Raw genomic sequence first — 19898 nt, 5'->3', positions numbered from 1 at the left:
GGCTGGTTTGGGTTTTCAGTAATCCTAAAGAATCCCTTCAGGGAAGTCCAGGTGGCTCTAGTGGTAAAGAATCTGCCTGTCAATACAGGAGACATAGGAGTCTCAGGTTCAATCCCTGAGTCGGAAAGATCCCCTGGCGGAGGGTATGGCAACCCACTCCAGTATTCTTGCCTAGAGAATCTCATGGACAGAGAAGCCTGGTGGGCTATACAGTCCATGGGGTCACAAAGAGTTGGACATGACTGAAGTGACTTAGCATGCACGCACAGAGTCCCTAAATCATGGAAGAGATTTAGAACTTATAGATTCAGGGAGAGGATTCTAGTAGGAGAGAATGAGCAAAATCATGAATGGAGGAAGGGACCCAGTGTACCTAAAGGACAGAGAAGTACTCAGTCTGGCGACCTTGGAAGGTAGGGAGAGAGACCCAGGCTGAGAGGAGAGAAACAGGTACAGCTCCCCTCTGTGCTGGGTCAATAGTGGGCCCACACCCGACTCCAGACAGGTAATAGACATCGACCTGGACTTCCCTGGACCACAGCAAATGTTCCCTTACAGCTGAGAATTCTTGGCCAAATATTGCCCTAACTGCCCTAAACTTGTTGCTCAGTCTGCCCCTTCTGTCCAAGATCGATAAAGCATACGATGTCTCATTCAAGCTGGTTTTCAAATTCGTCTTTTGCTAGGACACATGCCAGACTAATGCAGCTCCTCAGTGGCCGCCCACATTTTTCTTGGCCTAGCTTGGCCACTGCTGGGAATCTGGCTTTGCCTCCCATGGCCGCTCAGTGGCTCAGGAGGGGCCCTGCCCCCAGACTCACATGTGCTTGAGCAGATGCTCCGTGCACTGCACCAGGACGATGCCGTCGAAAGGGGAGTGTTCACACACCACGCCACAGGTGCCGTCTCGGCCCACCACGAACTGCAATAGCAGAGAGAAGTGAGCAGGCCTCTGGGTCAACATTCTCAATCAGCCGCTTGGCTCCAGGTCAGGACCCCTGGATCCCCCCTACTGCCCCCACCTCTCAGGGAGACCTTTTCTCCAGGAACAAAGCATGTCATCTCCTGAAAAGAACACAATCGCCATGGCCTGAGAATTGAGGAGCCTCAAGACAGCGCTAAACTGTGTGACCTCCTCCCAGAAATGCCCTAGGTGGTGAAGGAAGAGCCCACAGCTGCCTGGCTCAGGTAGCCCAGCAATTTCTAAGAGCTCACGCCGAGGCTGTGCACGCTCTCCTCGGGTCCTGGGCAAGCCCCTTCGGCTCCTGTTAGCCCTATTTCCCCTTCACAGTGCATATCAGGGCCACCATCCGGGTCTGCTTTGTGTGATTATGTTCTGGTGGACACTGTGTGGTTGGCCACCACTGATATTATCCCCAGGATCTAGTGTCCACCCCATAGTAGGTGCTTAGTGACTTCTCTAAATGAGTAATGAAGGATAATGACCCAATTTGGGTGGCATGCAAATTCCCAGGGAGAAATAAATATCTCATGATAGGAGTGAAAGAAAGGTATACCAAGGATGCCCCATTCACTGCTGCCTGAGCTTCAAGTCAGGATCCCCAATTTCAGTTCTGTGGTTACCACCTTCCAGCCGGGAGAGCTCTGACAAGTCGCATCAAATCTCTGGCTTCAGACCGCTCTCATTTAAAATGGATCCAATAAGGCTCAGTTCACAGGATCAATACAAGGATTAGAGAGACGGTATCCGTAAGGCCCATGGGAACTATAAAGATTACTCATGATTTTTCTAACTATACAAAGGCTGGATTTAGCTGACTTCGGGAAGGGAGATGCTCAGTGTGTACAAAGGTACTAGCAGGAAATCATGAAAAGAATGAGATCTTGATTCTAAAAGCATAACCTGAATACAGTCGAGCTGCCTTGAAGTCCACCTCAGCACAGCATTACACTCCAGAGGTACTAACCCATCATCCATAAGCAAAAAACCAACAAGCAAACAAATACACAAGCTACTGAAATCTGATGAGAACTTCCGGGGAACTGTGCCATGGCACACCTCTGAGCTGACTCCAAGTCTCCCCCAGTCTCATAGTATGCCAGCTCCCAGAACCGTTACTCCTATTCCTCAAACAAGCACACTTCCCACAGAGGTTTTCTGCAGGTCCATCCATGCAGGCTCTTTTCTCACTCTCTCCCATGCCCTCTGCCTTTCTGTCCTGAGACTTGCTCTCAAACCTTTCCATTCAGGTTCATGGAACTTTTTGGGCTTCTCCAGCTCCCCTGATAATCTGTCCTGCCTGCAAGAAAGAGCCCAGAAGTGGGCACACATAAGGCAGGAGGGGAGGGCTGTGGCCACTCACACATTAGTGCTTTTCTGTTCCTGTCACTAAAAGTAAGGGTGGAAAACAGTGCCTTTTAAAAACCACTACCAAAGCTTACTATGTTTCAGGCCCTGTACATCTATTATATCATTTCATTCCCACAGCTGCTCCATGAAAGATTGCAAGCCATTAACACTACTGGTGGAGGCTAAATAGCCAGCGCAGCAGGGAGAGAACTCATCAGAAATAGCAGAGTCAATATGCAAACCAATAAAAAGGATAACCTGCAGAATGCAGGGGACAGAGAGAGAGAAAAATGAGGCAGTCTGGAAAAGCTTACCAGTGGGAGCTAAACCAAAACCAGAGAGATGCTAAACCAAAACATAAACATGGTTGGGTGCCACTTAATACAGTCATCGTGAAAGTGTTGGAGCTCTACAAATAAACAAGGCTAGATTCAGGATCAGCATGCTGGAGAAAAAGGGTGGGGGATGGGAATGAATGGCCTGAACTTCATCCCCATCTGTGTGAGTATTTTTCTCTAGGCCAAAGTGAATGTCTTATTTCTGGGCTGACGTCATGTGAATGAGAACTCTGTGAATGGTTTTGTTTCATTTTATGACTCTTCTTCTGTGGAGATGCTGGGCTGCCGCACTCCTCAGGGATGAAGGGAGGTGTGTTGAAATGTCAGGGCTAGGGTGACGGAAATTCAGAAACACTGTTGTCTTCGGGCATCAGACATGATTCTTGATGAATGCGTTGAGGGTTTGTTTGATGGGAGTCCCTGGCATGCCCCCACCTGATAGTGTGTGATGGAAGATGGGAAATGAGCCCCAGGTCTGACCCAGAGGGCCCTAGGCTGAGCACAGGCTGCAGGAAAGTTAGGGAGTTAGCACTACATTTGGCCACTTGCTCCTGAGAAGAGTTCTGGCCAGTCCAGGGGCCAACATGAATAGCACATCTCCTGGGTTTCCCTGGCCCCAGATGCAGCATCCTGGGTGAGCAGCAGAGGCCATTGAGTGAGCCTGCTGGACGTGAGCACAAGGTGACTCAGGACACTGGCCATGCCATGGGGAGGCTTACCTGCAGGGATTTGTCGTACCAGCGGTTGGCCCCGTTCTTGCTGCAGCCTCCGCCATGGAGGAGTTGGAGCGCCCGGTTGGTGTCACTGAGCTCCATGCCTCCGGGGGCATCCAGGCACACCAGGCAGATGCAGCGCTCGATCATATCCAGAGAGTCCCGGTTGGTGGAGTCTGCAGGGCGGGCCAGCACGGCCTGACTTAGCACCTGCCCAGCCCTGGGCCTGGGGTCCCTTCTGCAGAACCCACACCATAGGCAGATACATATATGGACACCCAGACCTTGAGCCAATCCAGAACCCCCTCACCTGTACTCCAGGGGGTGAGCTGGTAAGTCCAGGTTACTGTCCTGAGCTTCTGTGCTAACCCTGGGGGCTGGCACACCCCCATGGTCCCTGTAAGAGTCCTGCCCTCCGGCTGTAGCCAGTTCCGCCCCAAGATGTGCAGTCACTAGTCCTGCCCCCCAAGATGAAGGGGGTGGTATGGGGTCTTCCCCAGATGCATTAGACTCTCAGGCCAGCTTGTGTCAAAGAAGCCCCAATTCCCCCATCCAATGGCCCCCTTAGAGGAGTCCCAATTTCCCCACCCAGTGTCCCCAGTACTCACACTTGCCCATTACTCACACGTCTGGCACATAGGCAAGTTCATTTGTCCTGAATTGTGATTTTCAAACATTAGTTGCCAAAAAGTTTTAACAAGTCAATTTCACATGATAATTGGAAGTAAGGAAGTGAGGATGTTGCTCTCCCAGGTCCCCCCTCACCCCAGCTGTTGTTTCTATGCAAAGGGCAGGTGGAAGGGCCAGTCTGCCCCTGAATCTGTAGCCAGATGAGCCCACTGGGGCAGTTTCAGGTACGTAGAGCTCATCAGAACAAATACACTAAAGGTCTCAGAGTTGTACAAAAGACATGTCACTGAGAGTCTGACTTCTCCACAGGAGACAGTGGGCATGGAGTTTCCTCTAAAGTAGAGCTGGGCTAGCCAGATGGGCTGCCCCATGCAGCTTCCTCTCCTGAGCGCAAGAAGGTTTGCAAAGCCTGCCCAGTGGGACCGGACTGTGGCCACAGCTGCCATGACTGTGGGGCCATATACCTCTCCCAATCAGGAGTCTTTACTGTGGTGACTGTGTTATTTCTGCACCATCCCACACAGGCGGTGGGGCTCCGGGCCCAATGGTGAGGGCTGCCATCGCCCAGGCATCCTGACCCCTGGGCTAGATGGGGTGCAGGGTTACACCCTTCCCCCAGTCCCAGTGTGTTCCATGCATGAGAAGATGGCGTATGTGTTATTTGGAGGCAAAGGAGCATTACATGGCATATTCTAATACCCACACCCACTTCAGTCATAGAATACCTGGTTTGTAGCTTGGCACATAGATGAGCAGAACTAAAGCTACATTTTCCAGCTTCTCTTACAGCTGGGGGAAATCATGTCTCAGTTCTACCAACAAAAATCTAGAAATACTATCTGACAGCTTTCAAGAAACCTCCTTAAATACAGTTAGCACATTCTCTTTGCTCATTTTTGCACCTTCCTCTATCCTACTACCTGGCTCACAGGTGTGATGGCCAGAGCCCTAGCTTCCATTTTGGGCCAGGAGGATGCAGGAAACATCCTCAGAGTGAGATGGAAGAATTCTAACCATCTGTCAGCTCTGGAAGGCTCGGTTTTGGTATATATGAGAGAGAGAAACCTCTGTTTTCTTTAAGATACTAATATTTTGGGTTTTCGGTCACATGTGACCAACTCTAATACTAATCTTATACCATTTAGTTGCACTGAATTCACATCTTCACACTGCAGGGACGAGTTGGAGTTGAGAAGCTGTGCCCTTGGTTCGCCACAGTCTTCTCATTTATTTAACTCTCTTGTCTCTGTAGATATTTAAGGTCCCTGTCCAGAATGCTATTCTCTATGTCAGATAGAAACATTCTGGGGGCTGGAGATCCCTCCAAAAAGGCAGTTGGTTGAGTCACCTCCCAGTTCCCTCCTGTCCTAGCATGAGGGCAGACTTTTGGGCAGCCCTGGTCCTGGGTACTGGCCTTCCTATAATCCTTGATTCTGAGCCCGGGTATGCAGCCCTCTGCTTCTGCAGCCACTTGCTCCTCTCCACTCAGGCTCTTTCCCCTCCCTTTGGAACTCCAGGGACAGCTAAGTCTGAACTCCTCTTTTCAGAGCCTAGCCCCCCCCCCCATCCTACCCCAGCCCCCACATCTGGATCCTTCTTTCTTTCCAGAGCCTTAAATCAAGAAGTATACCCATCGTGTGTCACAGTCATCTGGAAAATGCCTTCCTGATGGCCAGGGAATGTGTGGGAGTAGGTGTGACTTCCACACCCTGAGGCTCAGATCTCCCTGCAGCCTTCGTTCACCAGCCAGGTCCTGCCCGCGGGTTGAGCCAGGCACAGCAGTGCCTTCCCCAGTCAGGGGGCAGCTGAATCCACAGCTGACACTGCCGGTGAGGACCATGTCTGGAACCTGTCTGTCCTTTCCTCTGTCCAGCTAAGGGCCTGGAGGGGCCATCGAGGAAGTCCTGTCTGTTCCTCCCTCCTCTTGGCCTCATCCTGGGCTCTCTGGGCTGCTCCCTGCCCCTGGCACAGGCAGCCTCAAGTGAGGCAACACTTGAGACCCTCCCCTGGGGCTCCTCAGCACCTCCTGGGCACACAGATACTAAGGCCACTTGAGCAGTCCCTGCTCTGCCAGAGTGAATTCTCCAGGTTCATGAGAGGTGTCCACAGATGTCCACCAGTGAAAGGAGACTGTGGTCCTTATCATCTTCCTCCTTCCTCTTGCACATCCTGGAGGAAGGAGAAGTCTCTCACGCTGGCCTTCCACTCTGGAATGAGGCTGGCCAGCAAGCCAGCCCCTCCTTGGGTCTTCTTCCCTCCCCAACTTGTCTGGAATATGGATGAGGCGAGTCCTCTGTGTTCAAGATTCTTCTTGATCCCTATGAGTCCAGAGTGACTCATCACCTTCCACCGGGCCTCTTGGACTTTCCTGCCTCCTCTGATCAACTTCCAGGCTTTGGTCCAAGCCCTAGGGATTGAACGTTCAAAGAGACTCCATTGTGGTGGACAGTGTGGGTGCGGGGAGGTGGGAAACTCCTGTTCCTCCTCCCTTAAATGTGGCACAGTCATCACTTCACCCTCTTCAACTTGAGTCAACTTCTACTGCCCACAAGATAGAATCCAAACTTCTCAGCACAGCCCTCCGGACTCCATGGCTAGCCTATGCTGCCCCACTGGGTCACCTCCCTGGAATCCTGGCATGGACCTCACAGGAGCTCCTGCCGCTCCTAGATACCTGTACACATCCATCCCCTCAGATCATGCAGCCTGCCCCCTGGGTGGGAGCCCTTCTCCTCCTCTGCCTATCAGAGCTCTACTCATCAAATGCTCCTGAGATCCCAAACCCTATCGCAGTGTGGGCCCTGCATCCCGTGTGGGTGAGAGCAACCCAGAGGGCTCCTGCCCCACCCCGAATGCCTTGCCCTGGTAACATGCTGGCTCGGGTGCCTGCTCAGGGCAGACGAGGACCCTCTGCTTGCTCCCCCAGGCTGGCCTCACACAGAACCTGAGCCAGCGCCGGACCAGTTACCTCCACATCCACTGCCTCCTACCGCACAAGGCGTGACCTCACCGTGTGGGACCCTGTGGCTGCCCCAGACCCAGCCACTGACCATCCAGCCCTAAAATCAGACCTGGCTGCCTCCTCTCAAGCTTTGGCTCACAGAGAGCAGGGCCTGGCTTCCTGGCTTAGGTAGGCACAGGAAGCGTCCATGCCTGGCAGTGGACTTGAGTGTGCATGGACAGGTGAGGCTGAGATCTGCGGGCATAGCTCAGAGAGGGAGTGCCAAGGAGTCCTTCCAGGCCCTTTGGAAGACAGGAAACTTCTACCTTTGTTGCACGGAGTTTCATAGGATGAAAGGGGTGGAGGAGAGAGGGAGACAGGAAAGGGATTGCTTACCCTCTGCAAAACTCCCCCACCCTGGCTCCTATTGGAGCCCCTGCCAGCGGCCATGGTGCCCGGCCCTCCACTATGTGTTCTTCTGGGGGTCCCTGGGCTCAGGGTGGCTGGTGACTTCAGAGCGTTGAGAGGCCTTGGCCAGGCCTGGGTCTGATTCAAAATAGGTGGAGAGGAAGGAAGGAACACATCAGGAAGGATGTGTTACACATCCAGTAACAGTGCTGGAAAAGCCTCTGAGGCTGGGCAGCAGACACCCAGGCTGGTGAGTGGAGCTTGTCAGTGATGCCTAGCCGCTTGGGGAGGGCCTGGGCCTGGGGACCACGGGCAGCCCCAATGCTCTACACGTTGGCCTGTGTCTCAGTGAGCTCTGGGAGCCCAGGCTTGGTATCTGCCTATGAAACAGCCCCAAGGGCAGTGTAGAGTAGGCAGGCTGCAGCTCCCCGGGAAGCCCAAGGCAGGCCTGTCCAGCTCAGAGCCTGGGGAGCAGGCCTGATGCAGCCGTTGGGCAGAAGAGTGAGGGTTGGGCACCCTCCTTTTCAGCTGGGTAACTTGAAGCTGGTGGCGTAAAAGGACAGGTCCCTGGGCATCAGTGCCCCAGGCACCTCCAGGCGAGACAGAGGAACCCCTGAGGAAGGGCTGAACCATCACTGCATGCAGGTTGAGCAGGACCCCGGAGCTCAGCACCACTCAACAGGAACCAGGTCCTGGCTCATTAAACAGAGTGAAATGGGAGCAGGATAGCAGAGCCAGGATGCCAGGTGGCCTTGCAAATGAACTCCCTGCATACAAGCAGCTGATCGGTCAGACGCTGACAAGTTTATCGTGTAAGGCAGAAAATGAACTACATCCAAACTCATCTACCATGACTCTGGCCCAAATGTAATGGAAACATGGGGTGGTGGGCCAGAGGCACACGGCAGGAGCCGTTTGTCTTGTGACATCCTCATCGAGCACATGGAGGCTCGTTTAATGTGGTAAATCAATCTTCCTCAAGGAGCCCCTGCTTAATAGGTAGAAGTCAGAATTGAGTAATAGGAGGAGCTTGCTCTGCCACCCACGCCTGGGGAGTTGATAACTTTGGTGATGCAGAAATTCCAGAGGCCATGAGGCCTTGGAGGACCCTAGAGCTTCTACTAGAGGTTGAAAGTTTCCAGTCTGTGACTAAGGTGAGCAAAGAGAAAATGAACATAGCATCTCTGCCTTTGGAGGCCTGCAGACCTCGCAGGTGTTGATCCCCAGCACACCCACCTGTGCGCATGCGTACACACACACACAGCCCTCTCTGGGACACTTGCCTTCTCTGATCTATTCCCTGGGAAAATGACCCATGTTAGACTTCTACTGTCCTGCCTCACATAAATCTGGGGAGAGGAGGCACTGGGTTCCTTTTCAGATACTTAAGAGCTTCTAAACATTTGTCGTTCACATCTGAGCATCTTTACTCCATAGACAAAGGAATCATAGCCCCTTTTGGAAGGAAAATCTGCCATCACACCTCTCAAATCCTTCTCTACTCTAAGGCTTATGGGTGATCTTTACACTCCCAGCCCCTAGAGGCTATGAGGATGCCAACAAATGTATATCCAAGCTATATTCTATCTACAAGAAACTCACATCAAATATAATGACAGAAGTTGGCTGATAGGAAAAGGAAAAAGATGTACTGAGCAAATATTAATGAAAATAAAGCAGGAGTGAACATATTAATAACAGATTTGAGTAGACTTCAAAGAGAAGTATTGCTACAAGAGATGTTGAGGAACATTACATAAAACAAATGGGTCAGTCTTGATGTCAAGATGACATAGTAATTCCAAGTGTGTATCAACCAAACATACCTCTGTTATTTTTTGAAACAAAAGTTAACAGAACTGAAGGAAGAAATAGACAAATCCATAATTTGGAGACTTTGATACCCCTCTCTTGATACTTAACAGAACAACCACTGAATGTCAGCAAGGATATCGAAGAACTTAACAACACCATCAATCAACAGAAGCTAATTGATAAGTACAGAACACTTGACCACCAACAGCAGAATGCACATTCGAGTGCCCCTGTAACATAGATGCCACAGTAGACCATATCTTAGGCCATGAAACACTCTAAACAAATTGAAAATAACTGATATCATACAAAAATGTTTCCTGACCACTAGAATCAGCTTTTTTTTAAATAACAGAAAAATAAAAGAAAAAATTTCAAACATTTGGAAAGTAAACAACACTCTTCCAGATAATCTATGGGTCAAGGAAGAAATTTAAAGAAATGAGAAAAAAAATAAAAGAAATGAAAAAGCAAACATTGAAATGAATGAAAACAAAAATATACCATATCAAAATTTATGAGACACAACTAAAGCTTTGTTAAGAGGGAAATGTATAACACAAATGCTGACATTAGAAAAGGTGAAAAGACTTAAATGACTAATATAAGCTCTCACCTTAAAATATTAGTGAAAAAAAAGCAAAATAAACTCAAAGCAAGAAGGAAGAAGGGAATAACAAAGAGTAGAAACCAGTGAAATTGAAAATAGGAAAAAATAAAACAATGGAAAGAAAACTGGTTCCTTTAAAAATTCAATATCAATAAGAAAAAAACTGCCTATTTTCATAGTATTAACACACTATTGAAAAATCACATGATTAGATCAATTGATGAAGTACAAGTTACAAAATTCAACATCTTATCATGATAAAATCTCAGAAAACTAGGAACAGAGTGAAACTTCCTCAACTTCATGAAAAGAATCTACCCAAAACAAAAATGCCTATAGCTAATATCATACTTAAGGGTAGAAAGATTGTATGCCTTGCCCCTGAGATAAGGAACAAGAAAGGATACCCATTCTTACCACTGCTGTTCAACTAGCACTGGAAGTTCTGGCCACACAAAAAGGCAAGAAAAGGGAATAAAAAAGAAAAATATCAATAAGAAAAAAACTGCCTATTTTCATATGACATGGTCTGTCTGTGTAGAAAATCATAAGGGATCTACCCTCAGAAAGCTCCACCTAGAACTAATAGATGAGTTAGAAGTTTACAGGATATAAAATAAACATACAAAAATCCAATACCAGTGACAAAGATACGAACACCAAAAGTAAAAATGCAATGTCATTTAGATCATGCAAAATGAATGAAATTCTCCGTGTAAATTTAACAAAAGCATGCAGGACTTATATAAAGAAACTACAAAACATCTAATGCAAAAAATCAAAGCTCTAAGTAAATAGAGAGCTATATCACGTTCATGCATGGAAAAACTCAGTGTAGTGAAGATGCCAATTCTCCCCAGGTTGCTACACAGGCTTAACCAGCTCCCATCAAAATCCCAGCAAGACTTTTTGTAGTTGTAGACAAGATTATTCTAAAATCTGTGTGAAAAGGCAAAGGAACTAGAATAGCTAAAACAATTTTTAAAAAGAATATAGTTGGAGGAATCAGTGTATCCAATTTAAAGACTTATCACATAGCTAAGAACGTGCAGTACTGGCAGACAGATGAACACATAGATCAATGGCAGAGAATAGAAAACCCCAAAATAGACTAACACAAATATGCCCAATTGATTTTGACAAAGGTGCAAAAGTAATTTAATGGAGGAAGGATGGCTTTTTCAGCAAATATTACTGGAACATCTGTACATCCATACCCCTCCCTGAAAACCTTGGATAAAAATCTGATACCTTACAAAAAATTAGCACAAAATAGATTGTCAGCTTAAATGTACAATGTTATAAAACTTTTAGGAGAAATTCATCTTTGGGATATTAGGACTAGACATATAATTCTTAGGCTTGTTGCCAAATGTATGATCCACAAAAGAAAAAACTGATAAATTGTACTTTATCAAAACTAAAATCATCTCTTCAGTGAAACACCCTGTTAAGAAGATGAAAAGAGGAGGAGCCAAGATGGCAGAGGAACAGGACAGGGAGACCACTTTCTCCCCTACAAATTTATCTAAAGAACAATTCAACGCAGAGCAAACTTCACAAAACAGCTTCTGATCGCTAGCTGAGGACATCAGGCGCCCAGAAAAGCAGCCCACTGTCTTCGAAAGGAGGTAGGAAAAAATATAAAAGATAAAAAGAGAGAGAAAAGAGCTAGGGAGGAGACCTGTCCCGGGAAGGGAGTCTTAATAGAGGAAGTTTCCAAACACCAGGAGACCCTCGCACTGGCGGGTCTGGGGGAAGTTTTCGAATCTTGGAGGGCAACCTAACCGGGAGGAAAATAAATAAAACCCACAGATTACGTGCCTAAAAGCAACTCCCAGCAGAAAAGTACCCCAGACGCCCGCATCCACCACCAGCAAGTGGGGGCAGAACTGGAGAGGAGCGGGCGTTATTGCTTAGGGTAAGGACCGGGCCTGAGTGCCCTGAGGACAATCGGAGGGAGCTTTTGTGAGAAACCAACTTAAACTGTGGGACAACAAAAGAGAGAGAGAAAATTAACCGGCCCGAAGCTGGCCGTTCTCAGAACAAAGGGTCTGAGCAAGTCCAGAGGAGCTAGCCGGCTGCGGACTGGCCCAGCCCCGCCTGAGGCAGGAGGCAGGGGGGAGGGGAAAGGGGCAAACTCGGCCCCAAAGGCGGCATGCCCTAGCACACTGCAAACAGGCCTCTAGTTTCTAACCAAAGACCTCCTGAGATTCTGGATGGTCCACATCCGCCGGGAGGGTCACGGCTAAACACAGGGCGCACGCACCCGACTAGCGCGAGCTGAAACTGAGGCTGGGACCGTGGAGGGGAGAAGGCGCACCGCACGGTGAGAGTGCTCACGACAAGCTCCTGGCTGCCTGAGCTGCTCGGGCGGGGAAGGCACAAAACGCAGGCGCAACCGAGTCCGCGCTTTGGTGGCATACCCGAGGGCTGGAACCGCACGCAACGCAGGGCCCGCTCCATATAGAGCAGCCGGGAGCCTGAGCAGCGTGGACGGGGAAAGCAGCGCCCCTCCGTCCCAGCAGCGCGACAGAACTAGCGAACCTGAACAAGAGACCACCTCCGCCCGCCTGTGTCAGGGAGGAAATTAGGCACTGAAGAGACCGGCAAACAGAAGCCAAATAAACAAAGGGGACCACTTCAGAAGGGACCGGTGCAACAGATTAAAATCCCAGTAGATAACACCGACCACACTGGAAGGGGCCTATAGATATCCAGAAGTGTAAGCTGGAACGAGGAGCTATCTGAAACTGAACCGAACCCACACTGACCGCAACGGCTCTGGAGAAATTCCTAGATATATTTTTACCTTTTTTTTTTAATTAAAAAAAATTTTTTTCTTTTCTTTTCTTTTTTATTTTCTTTTAAAATTCCCTATTACTCCCCCATTACTCCTTAACTTTCATTTTCATATATTTTTACGATTTTCTTAATTAGGAAAAAAATTTTTTTTCCTTGTTTTTTATTCTTTTTCTCTTATTTTCTTTTAAAGTCCTCTATTACTCCTCTACTACTCCTTAATTTTCATTTTCATTTCACTATAACCTTGCAAAAAAAAAAAAAAAGAGAAGCCCTATTTTTAAACCGAACTTCATATATATTTCTAAAATTTTTTGTGTTTTTGTTTTTAATATTGTATTTTTAAGAGTCTAACCTCTACTCTAGATTTTTAATCTTTGTTTTTCAGTATGTAATATAAACTTTGGACATTTAAGAATCCAATATTCAGTTCCCATTTTTATTCAGGAGTGTGTTGATTACTCTCGCCCAATCTTGACTCTCCGTTTTCTACCTCAGAACACCTCTATTTCCTCCTTTCCCCTTCTCTTCCCAACCCAATTCTGTGAATCTTTGTGGGTGTCTGGGCTACGGAGAACACTCTGGGAACAGAGAACTGCGTAGATCTGTCTCTCTCCTCGTGAGTCCCCCTTTTTCTCCTGCTCATCTCTATCTCCCTCTTCCCTCTCCTCTTTTTCATGTAACTCTGTGAACCTCTCTGGGTGACCCTCACAGCGGAGAATCTTTTCACCATTAACCTAGAAGTTTTATTATCAGTGCTGTATAGTTGGAGAAGTCTTGAGACTATTGGAAGAATAAAACTGAAATCCAGATGCAGGAGACTTAAGCCCAAAACCTAAGAACACCAGAAAACTCCTGACTACACGGAACATTAAGTAATAAGAGACCATCCAAAAGCCTCCATAACTACACTGAAACCAACCACCACCCAAGAGCCAATAAGTTTCAGAGCAAGACATACAACACAAATTCTCCAGCAACGCAGAAACATAGCCCTGAGCGTCAACATACAGGCTGCCCAAAGTCACACCTAACACATAAACCCATCTCAAAACTCATTACTGGACACTCCATTGCGCTCCAGAGAGAAGAAATCCAGTTCCACGCACCAGAACACCGACGCAAGCTTCCCTAACCAGGAAACCTTGACAAGCCAATCGTCCAACCCCACCCACTGGGTGAAACCTCCACAATAAAAAGGAACCACAGACCTCCAGAATACAGAAAACCCACTCCAGACACAGCAATCTAAACAAGATGAAAAGGCAGAGAAATACCCAACAGGTAAAGGAACATGAAAAATGCCCACCAAGTCAAACAAAAGAGGAGAAGATAGGGAATCTACCTGAAAAAGAATTTAGAATAATGATAATAAAAATGATCCAAAATCTTGAAAACAAAATGGAGTTACAGATAAATAGCCTGGAGACAAAGATAGAGAAGATGCAAGAAATGTTTAATAAAGACCTAGAAGAAATAAAAAAGAGTCAATTAAAAATGAATAATGCAATAAATGAGATCAAAAACACTCTGGAGGGAACCAAGAGTAGAATAATGGAGACAGAAGATAGGATAAATGAGGTAGAAGATACAATGGTGGAAATAAATGAAGCCAGAGGAAAAAAGAAAAAAGAATCAAAAGAAATGAGGACAACCTCAGGGACCTCTGGGACAATGTGAAACGCCCCAACATTCGAATCATAGGAGTCCCAGAAGAAGAAGACAAAAAGAAAGGCCATGAGAAAATACTCGAGGAGATAATAGCTGAAAACTTCCCTAAAATGGGGAAGGAAATAGCCACCCAAGTCCAAGAAACCCAGAGAGTCCCAAACAGGATAAACCCAAGGCGAAACACCCCAAGACACGTATTAATCAAATTAACAAAGATCAAACACAAAGAACAAATATTAAAAGCAGCAAGGGAGAAACAACAAATAACACGCAAAGGGATTCCCATAAGGATAACAGCTGATCCATCAATAGAAACCCTTCAGGCCAGAAGGGAATAGCAGGACATACTGAAAGTAATGAAAGAGAATAACCTACAACCTAGATTACTGTATCCAGCAAGGATCTCATTCAGATATGAAGGAGAATTCAAAAGCCCTACAGACAAGCAAAAACTGAGAGAATTCAGCACCACCAAACCAGTTCTTAGACAGGAAACACAGAAAGGTTGTATAAACGTGAACCCAAAACAACAAAGTAAATGGCAATGGGACCACACCTATCAATAATTACCTTAAATGTAAATGGGTTGAATGCCCCAACCAAAAGACAAAGACTGGCTGAATGGATACAAAAACAAGACCCCTATATATGCTGTCTACAAGAGACCCACCTCAAAACAAGAGACACATACAGACTAAAAGTGAAGGGCTGGAAAAAAATATTACACGCAAATGGAGACCAAAAGAAAGCAGGAGTCGCAATACTCATATCAGATAAAATAGACTTTCAAATAAAGACTGTGAAAAGAGACAAAGAAGGACACTACATAATGATCAAAGGATCAATCCAAGAAGAAGATATAACAATTATAAATATATATGCACCCAACATAGGAGCACCGCAATATGTAAGGCAAATGTTAACGAGTATGAAAGAGGAAATTAATAGTAACACAATAATAGGGGGAGACTTCAATACCCCACTCACAACTATGGATAGATCAACTAAACAGAAAATTAACAAGGAAACACAAACTTTAAAAGACACAATGGACCAGCTAGACCTAATTGATACCTATAGGACATTTCACCCCAAAACAATCAACTTCAACTTTTTCTCAAGTGCACACGGAAACTTCTCCTGAATAGATCACATCCTGGGCCATAAATCTAGTCTTGGTAAATTCAAAAAAATTGAAATCATTCCAGTCACCTTTTCTGACCACAGTGCAGTAAGATTAGATCTCAATTACAGGAAAAAAAATTGTTAAAAATTCAAACATATGGAGGCTAAATAACACGCTTCTGAATAACCAACAAATCATAGAAGAAATCAAAAAAGAAATCAAAAGAAATCAAAATATGCATAGAAATGAATGAAAATGAAAACATAACAGCCCAAAACCTATGGGACACTGTAAAAGCAGTGCTAAGGGGAAGGTTCATAGCATTACAGGCTTACCTCAAGAAACAAGAAAAAAGTCAAATAAATAACCTTACTCTACACCTAAAGCAACTAGAGAAGGAAGAAATGAAGAACCCCAGGGTTAGTAGAAGGAAGGAAATCTTAAAAATTAGGGCAGAAATAAATGCAAAAGAAACTAAAGAGACCATAACAAAAATCAACAAAGCTAAAAGCTGGTTTTTTGAAAAAATAAACAAAATTGACAAACCATTAGCAAGACTCATTAAGAAACCAAGGGAGAAGAACCAAATTAACAAAATTAGAAATGAAAATGGAGAGATCACAACAGACAACACTGAAATACAAAGGATCATAAGAGACTACTACCAGCAGCTCTATGCCAATAAAATGGACAACTTGGAAGAAATGGACAAATTCTTAGAAAAGTATAACTTTCTAAAACTGAGCCAGGAAGAAATAGAAGATCTTAACAGACCCATCACAAGCAAGGAAATCAAAACTGTAATCAGAAATCTTCCAGCAAGCAAAAGTCCAGGACCAGATGGCTTCACAGCTGAATTCTACCAAAAATTTAGAGAAGAGCTAACACCTATCTTACTCAAACTCTTCCAGAAAATTGCAGATGAAGGTAAACTTCCAAACTCATTCTATGAGGCCACCATCACCCTAATTCCAAAACCAGACAAAGATGCCACAAAAAAAGAAAACTATAGGCCAATATCACTGATGAACATAGATGCAAAAATCCTTAACAAAATTCTAGCAAACAGAATTCAACAACATATTAAAAAAACCATACACCATGACCAAGTGGGCTTTATTCCAGGAATGCAAGGATTCCTTAATATCCACAAATCAATCAATGTAATACACCACATTAACAAATTGAAAGATAAAAACCATATGATTATATCAATAGATGCAGAGAAAGCCTTTGACAAAATTCAACACCCACTTATGATTCAAACTCTCCAGAGAGCAGGAATAGAAGGAACATACCTCAACATAATAAAAGCTATATATGACAAACCCACAGCAAGCATTACCCTCAATGGTGAAAAATTGCAAGCATTTCCCCTAAAATCAGGAACAAAACAAGGGTGCCCACTCTCACCACTACTATTCAACATAGTTTTGGAAGTTTTGGTCACAGCAATCAGAGCAGAAAAAGAAGTAAAAGGAATCCAGATAGGAAAAGAAGAAGTGAAACTCTCACTGTTTGTAGATGACATGATCCTCTACATAGAAAACCCTAAAGACTCTACCAGAAAATTACTAGAGCTAATCAATGAATATAGTAAAGTTGCAGGATATAAAATTAACACAGAAATCCCTTGCATTCCTATACACTAACAATGAGAAAACAGAAAGAGAAATTAAGGAAACAATACCATTCACCATTGCAACAAAAAGAATAAAATACTTAGGAGTATATCTACCTAAAGAAACAAAAGACCTATACATAGAAAACTATAAAATGCTGATGAAAGAAATCAAAGAGGACACAAACAGATGGAGAAACATACCGTGTTCATGGACTGGAAGAATCAATATTGTCAAAATGGCTATTCTACCCAAAGCAATCTATAGATTCAATGCAATCCCTATTAAGCTACCAACGGTATTTTTCACAGAACTAGAACAAATAATTTCTCAATTTGCATGGAAATGCAAAAAACCTCGAATAGCCAAAGTAATCTTGAGAAAGAAGAATGGAACTGGAGGAATCAACCTGCCAGACTTCAGGCTATACGACAAAGTCACAGTCATCAAGACAGTATGGTACTGGCACAAAAACAGACAAATAGATCAATGGAACAGAATAGAAAGCCCAGAGATAAATCCACGAACCTATGGACACCTTATCTTCAACAAAGGAGGCAAGGATATACAATGGAAAAAAGACAACCTCTTTAACAAGTGGTGCTGGGAAAATGGGTCAACCACTTGTAAAAGAATGAAACTAGAACACTTTCTAACACCATACACAAAAATAAACTCAAAATGAATTAAAGATCTAAATGTAAGACCAGAAACTATAAAACTCCTAGAGGAGAACATAGGCAAAACCCTCTCCGACATAAATCACAGTAGGATCCTCTATGACCCACCTCCCAGAATATTGGAAATAACAGCAAAAATAAACAAATGGGACCTAATGAAACTTAAAAACTTTTGCACAACAAAGGAAACTATAAGCAAGGTGAAAAGACAGCCCTCAGATTGGGAGAAAATAATAGCAAACGAAGCAACAGACAAAAGATTAATCTCAAAAATATACAAGCAACTCCTGCAGCTCAATTCCAGAAAAATAAATGACCCAATCAAAAAATGGGCCAAAAACTAAACAGACATTTCTCCAAAGAAGACATAAAGATGGCTAACAAACACATGAAAAGATGCTCAACATCACTCGTCATCAGAGAAATGCAAATCAAAACCACAATGAGGTACCATTACATGCCAGTTAGGATGGCTGCTATCCAAAAGTCTACAAGCAATAAATGCTGGAGAGGGTGTGGAGGAAAGGGAACCCTCTTACACTGTTGGTGGGAATGCCGCTATGGAGAACAGTGTGGAGATTTCTTAAAAGACTGGAAATAGAACTGCCATATGACCCAGCAATCCCACTTCTGGGCATACACACTGAGGAAACCAGATCTGAAAGAGACACATGCACTCCAATGTTCATCTCAGCACTGTTTATAATAGCCAGGACATGGAAGCAACCTAGATGCCCATCAGCAGACGAATGGATAAGGAAGCTGTGGTACATATACACCATGGAATATTACTCAGCCATTAAAAAGAATTCATTTGAATCAGTTCTAATGAGATGGATGAAACTGGAGCCCATTACACAGAGTGATGTAAGCCAGAAAGATAAAGAACTTTACAGCATACTAACACATATATATGGAATTTAGAAAGATGGTAATGATAACCCTATATGCAAAACAGAAAAAGAGACACAGATGTACAGAACAGACTTTTGCACTCTGTGGGAGAAGGCGAGGGTGGGATGTTTCGAGAGAAGAGCATCGAAACATGTATATTATCTAGGGTGAAACACATCACCAGCCCAGGTTGGATGCATGAGACAAGTGCTTGGCCTGGTGCACTGGGAAGACCCAGAGGGACTGGGTAGAGAGGGAGGTGGGAGGAGGAATTGAGATGGGGAATACATGTAAATCCATGGCTGATTCATGTCAGTGTATGACAAGACCCACTGAGGTACTGTAAAGTGATTAGCCTCCAACTAATAAAAATAAATGAAAAAAAAAAAAAGAGAAGATGAAAAGATAAGCCCAGATTGGGAGAAAATATAAAGCCACATATCCAATAAAAGGTTAGTAAAGAATATATAAGCAGTTCTCAGAATTCACAGTAAACAACAACAAAAAAAATCCAAAACCCGAAACCTAAGCCCTAAAGAATCCAATTAGAAAATGGGCAGAAGACATGAAATGATATTTCCCAAAAGATGAGATATAGAGGGAAAATTAGCACATGAAAAAATATTCAACATCATTAGTCATTAGAGAAATATAAATTACAACCACAATAAGATCACTGCAGACCTATCAGAAGGTAATAATAAAAATAAAAAATAGTGACAGTGAAAAGAAACTAGATCATTCATACATTGCTGATGGAAAAGTAAAATGGTACAGTCACTCTAAAAAATACTTTAGCAGTTTCCTGTAAAAGGAAGCATGCAAATATCATATGACCTAGCAATTTCATTCCTGAACATTTTCTTTGAAACAAAAACTTATGATCACACAAAAACCTATGCATATATTCACAGTAGCTTTATTTGTAGTAGCCAAAAAGTAGAGACAACTCAGATGTCCTTCAATGGGTAGATGGTTATGTCACTTTTGTTGAAACATCCAAATTGTGGAGTACAGAATGAACTATTCACACATACAGTAACCAGGATGGACCTCTCCAGAGTATTATACTAAGTAAAAAAGCCAATCTCAGACAGTTACATGCTGCATTATTCCATTTATATGACATTCTTGAAACAACATCATAGACATGAAGGATGGATTAGTGGTTGCTAGGGATTAAAGAAGGGTGGAGCTGGAGGGAAAGTGCGTGCAGCTGTAAATGGAACACCAGGGGTCCTGTGGGGATGGAAATGTTCTCTATCTTGACTGTATCACCCTCAGTGTCCTGGTTGTGATACTGTAAGATTTGCAAGATGTTACCATTCCCTGCGGGG

The 19898-nt window shown here is 44.6% G+C and overlaps 1 protein-coding gene across 1 annotated transcript in view; it reads right to left on the bottom strand.

Annotated features, from left to right (window-relative positions):
* The window catches only part of CHAT (choline O-acetyltransferase), a 52523-nt gene that overhangs the window by 13182 nt on the left and 19443 nt on the right, over positions 1-19898 (bottom strand). Inside the window, exons 7-8 of the mRNA XM_065919951.1 lie at positions 3369-3538; positions 822-922 (exon numbers count right to left, since the gene is read on the bottom strand). Coding sequence (XP_065776023.1) covers positions 822-922; positions 3369-3538 — 271 coding nt within the window. The remainder of the gene's footprint in view (positions 1-821; positions 923-3368; positions 3539-19898) is intronic.

The sequence above is a fragment of the Muntiacus reevesi genome, chromosome 2 (genome assembly GCF_963930625.1).
Source record: "Muntiacus reevesi chromosome 2, mMunRee1.1, whole genome shotgun sequence".
NCBI classification, from domain to species: domain Eukaryota; kingdom Metazoa; phylum Chordata; class Mammalia; order Artiodactyla; family Cervidae; genus Muntiacus; species Muntiacus reevesi.
This window is presented reverse-complemented; position numbering and strand designations above follow the sequence as displayed.